Raw genomic sequence first — 2,499 nt, 5'->3', positions numbered from 1 at the left:
TCTCACTCTGTAGCTAAAACAGAGACCTAAACACACAGAGTGAAAACAGGAGCTGCAGCAATGTGCAGTACAACAAAATATGGTGTTTTTTGAACATGAAACTATATAACCTCAAAATACAATTATGAACCTGAAAATGAGCATTATATGGGCGCTTTAATAAACATGTATTAAAACGGGAACGTAACTATAACTTTCATGTTATACTTGATGACCGTTAAGTAAAAACAGTAGCTCAAGCTTCAAGCCTTGATATGTTGTGATTATGTCACAGTTTAAGGGTGTTGTTCGTCCCAGCGTGAAACACAACATACCACGGCTTGTCGAGAGCTTAAGAAGCAGGACCACAGCAACTCTCTTTACCTCAGCTTTCTTTTGAACAAATTATGTAGTCCAACCTGCTGCAGGATAAAAGTTTAACTCCTTGTGAAGGTATCAAAAGTTTGACCACTAACTTCTCCTTTTTCCTCCCCACAGGTCTCACATTTCCAGCTCCTGTGAGGATGACCAGATATACGTTCATGCCATATCTGATGCCCGTTGTGTCTTTGATATGGCAGTAAGTAATGTTAAATATTGTTATGGTGCTAGTTGCACACTTCAGTTCTGTGACTAGTGTATCCATTGGTTTCTATCACAAATCAATGTTTTGGACGCTGGTGACAGCTTCAGAAACACTTAGTGCTTTAGTATTCATTTGTGTTTTGGTTGCACATTTACAAGCCTTTGTCTGCCTCAGGAGGAAATTGGCTTCAACATGAAAATCCTGGACATTGGAGGTGGCTTCAGTGGCTCTGAGACTCAGCTGGAACAGGTCAGTATCTTATCTGCTTTTTACATGATACTAAGTAGGGACACTGGGCAGTATAACAATACTGGCACAAGAAAGGTGCACTGCAAGCATCACCAGTATGTCACTTGTACTGTATTTAAATTCCCTTCTTTTGAAAAAGTGACAAGAAAAGATATCTCAATTCTGTTTTTTGTTTATCAACACAGTGACCGGCATGTCATCTCTTTGCTTATTGGGCATTCACACAGCCTGCATTGGCCATCAGACGTTGCGGCAAAAACGCAGGTCATACCATTCAATTTGAATGGGGGTAGGGCTATTAGGCTGCTGCGGGGTTTGCTGCAGGTGGAGCAAAAAAACAGAGCGGGCCTGCGGCAAAATGTTGAGAACGACTCAACTTTTGGAGAAACGCAATCCTACGTCACGCTGCAGTGGCCAGTCATGTAACCAGCGATCAGACTTGTTGAGGCGGTGTGAGAGTCCCGTACTGTAAACAGGAAGCATCATTGTCTCTATCGCTGCCACATGAAAGTTTAAAACACGAAACTGCCCGCTAGTTTGTGCAACCTCTGAATGTTTGCCAAACAACAAAGCACAGTCGATCTATCTCGCTTGTCTCTTTGCTTTCTCTCTTTCTCCGTAAATAAAGCTGCCTTCATGTGCTGTCTGAAATGTCGAGATCTATAAACGATGTGACGGAAACCAGCAGTTGTGGAATAAAGTCCATGTGCTACACTGATGGGTTAAAGAACACAACAGCCGTTACACGAATGGGCCGTTTTATTGACACTCCCCCTGCCACACAACCCTGCGGCAAATGGCCGGATCGTTGTTTCCCTGTCTGAACGCAGCCTTATTCAGCCAATTATTAATACTGGCTCTTCCCCAGTATGGTGGCCCACTCGTATCATTACAATAGTATGAAAAACAATGGATCATTATCATCCAACATTCAAAATGTACGGTGGTGTAAATAATACATCATGCCGCTCACTCTTAGGACACTGTAGTCAGTGATATTTCCAGTAGTGAGAAGACTGATTTAAAACACTCTTCAAAGGTTGACAACTTTAGTTAATAAATAAAAAAACACTTAAATGTGATTATTTCTTTTATTTTTATTTTTTTAATTTTTTTAAGTTTTACCCAATTTTGGTTCCTAATTTTTACCACTGCCATCTATTTTGCAGATCAATAGTGCAGTCATGTCTATGGTGGACCTATACTTCCCTCCTTCTACTGGAGTTTTTATCATTGCTGAGCCTGGAAGCTTTTTTGTATCCTCTGCATTCACACTGGCTGTGAACGTCATCTCCAAGGAGGTGGTGGCCCGTGATCGCCAGGACCAAGCACATGGTCAGTGGCATTATGTTCACTTGAGGGTATACAGTATATTTATTTTTTAAGATTATTTTTGGGGGCATTTTAGGCCTTTTATTAGTATAGGACAGCTTAGACTCGAAAGGGCAGAGAGAAGGGGAGGACTGCAATTTGGAAGGTCAATGATTTGGCAACATTACAATTTAAAAAATTTAATGCAGCTGTTATATGAATGATGAATGATGTATTATGTAAAGTTAACAGTCAAAGAGAACTACGCAAATTTGTTATTTACGAATTGTAATATATACAGTGGGGAGAACAAGTATTTGATACACTTGACGATTTTTCAGGTTTTCCTACTTACAAAGCATGTAGAGGTCTGT

The 2,499-nt window shown here is 40.5% G+C and overlaps 1 protein-coding gene across 4 annotated transcripts in view; it reads left to right on the top strand.

Annotated features, from left to right (window-relative positions):
* The window catches only part of LOC116690929 (antizyme inhibitor 1), a 45,282-nt gene that overhangs the window by 13,912 nt on the left and 28,871 nt on the right, over positions 1-2,499 (top strand). For all 4 annotated transcript variants that reach the window (XM_032518153.1, XM_032518155.1, XM_032518156.1 and 1 more), the window contains exons 7-9: positions 478-559; positions 740-814; positions 1,984-2,149. In XM_032518153.1, coding sequence (XP_032374044.1) covers positions 478-559; positions 740-814; positions 1,984-2,149 — 323 coding nt within the window. The remainder of the gene's footprint in view (positions 1-477; positions 560-739; positions 815-1,983; positions 2,150-2,499) is intronic.

This window comes from Etheostoma spectabile, chromosome 6, assembly GCF_008692095.1.
Source record: "Etheostoma spectabile isolate EspeVRDwgs_2016 chromosome 6, UIUC_Espe_1.0, whole genome shotgun sequence".
NCBI lineage: Eukaryota > Metazoa > Chordata > Actinopteri > Perciformes > Percidae > Etheostoma > Etheostoma spectabile.
The sequence above is the reverse complement of the archived record's forward strand: the minus strand, read 5'-3'. Positions and strand labels throughout refer to the sequence as shown.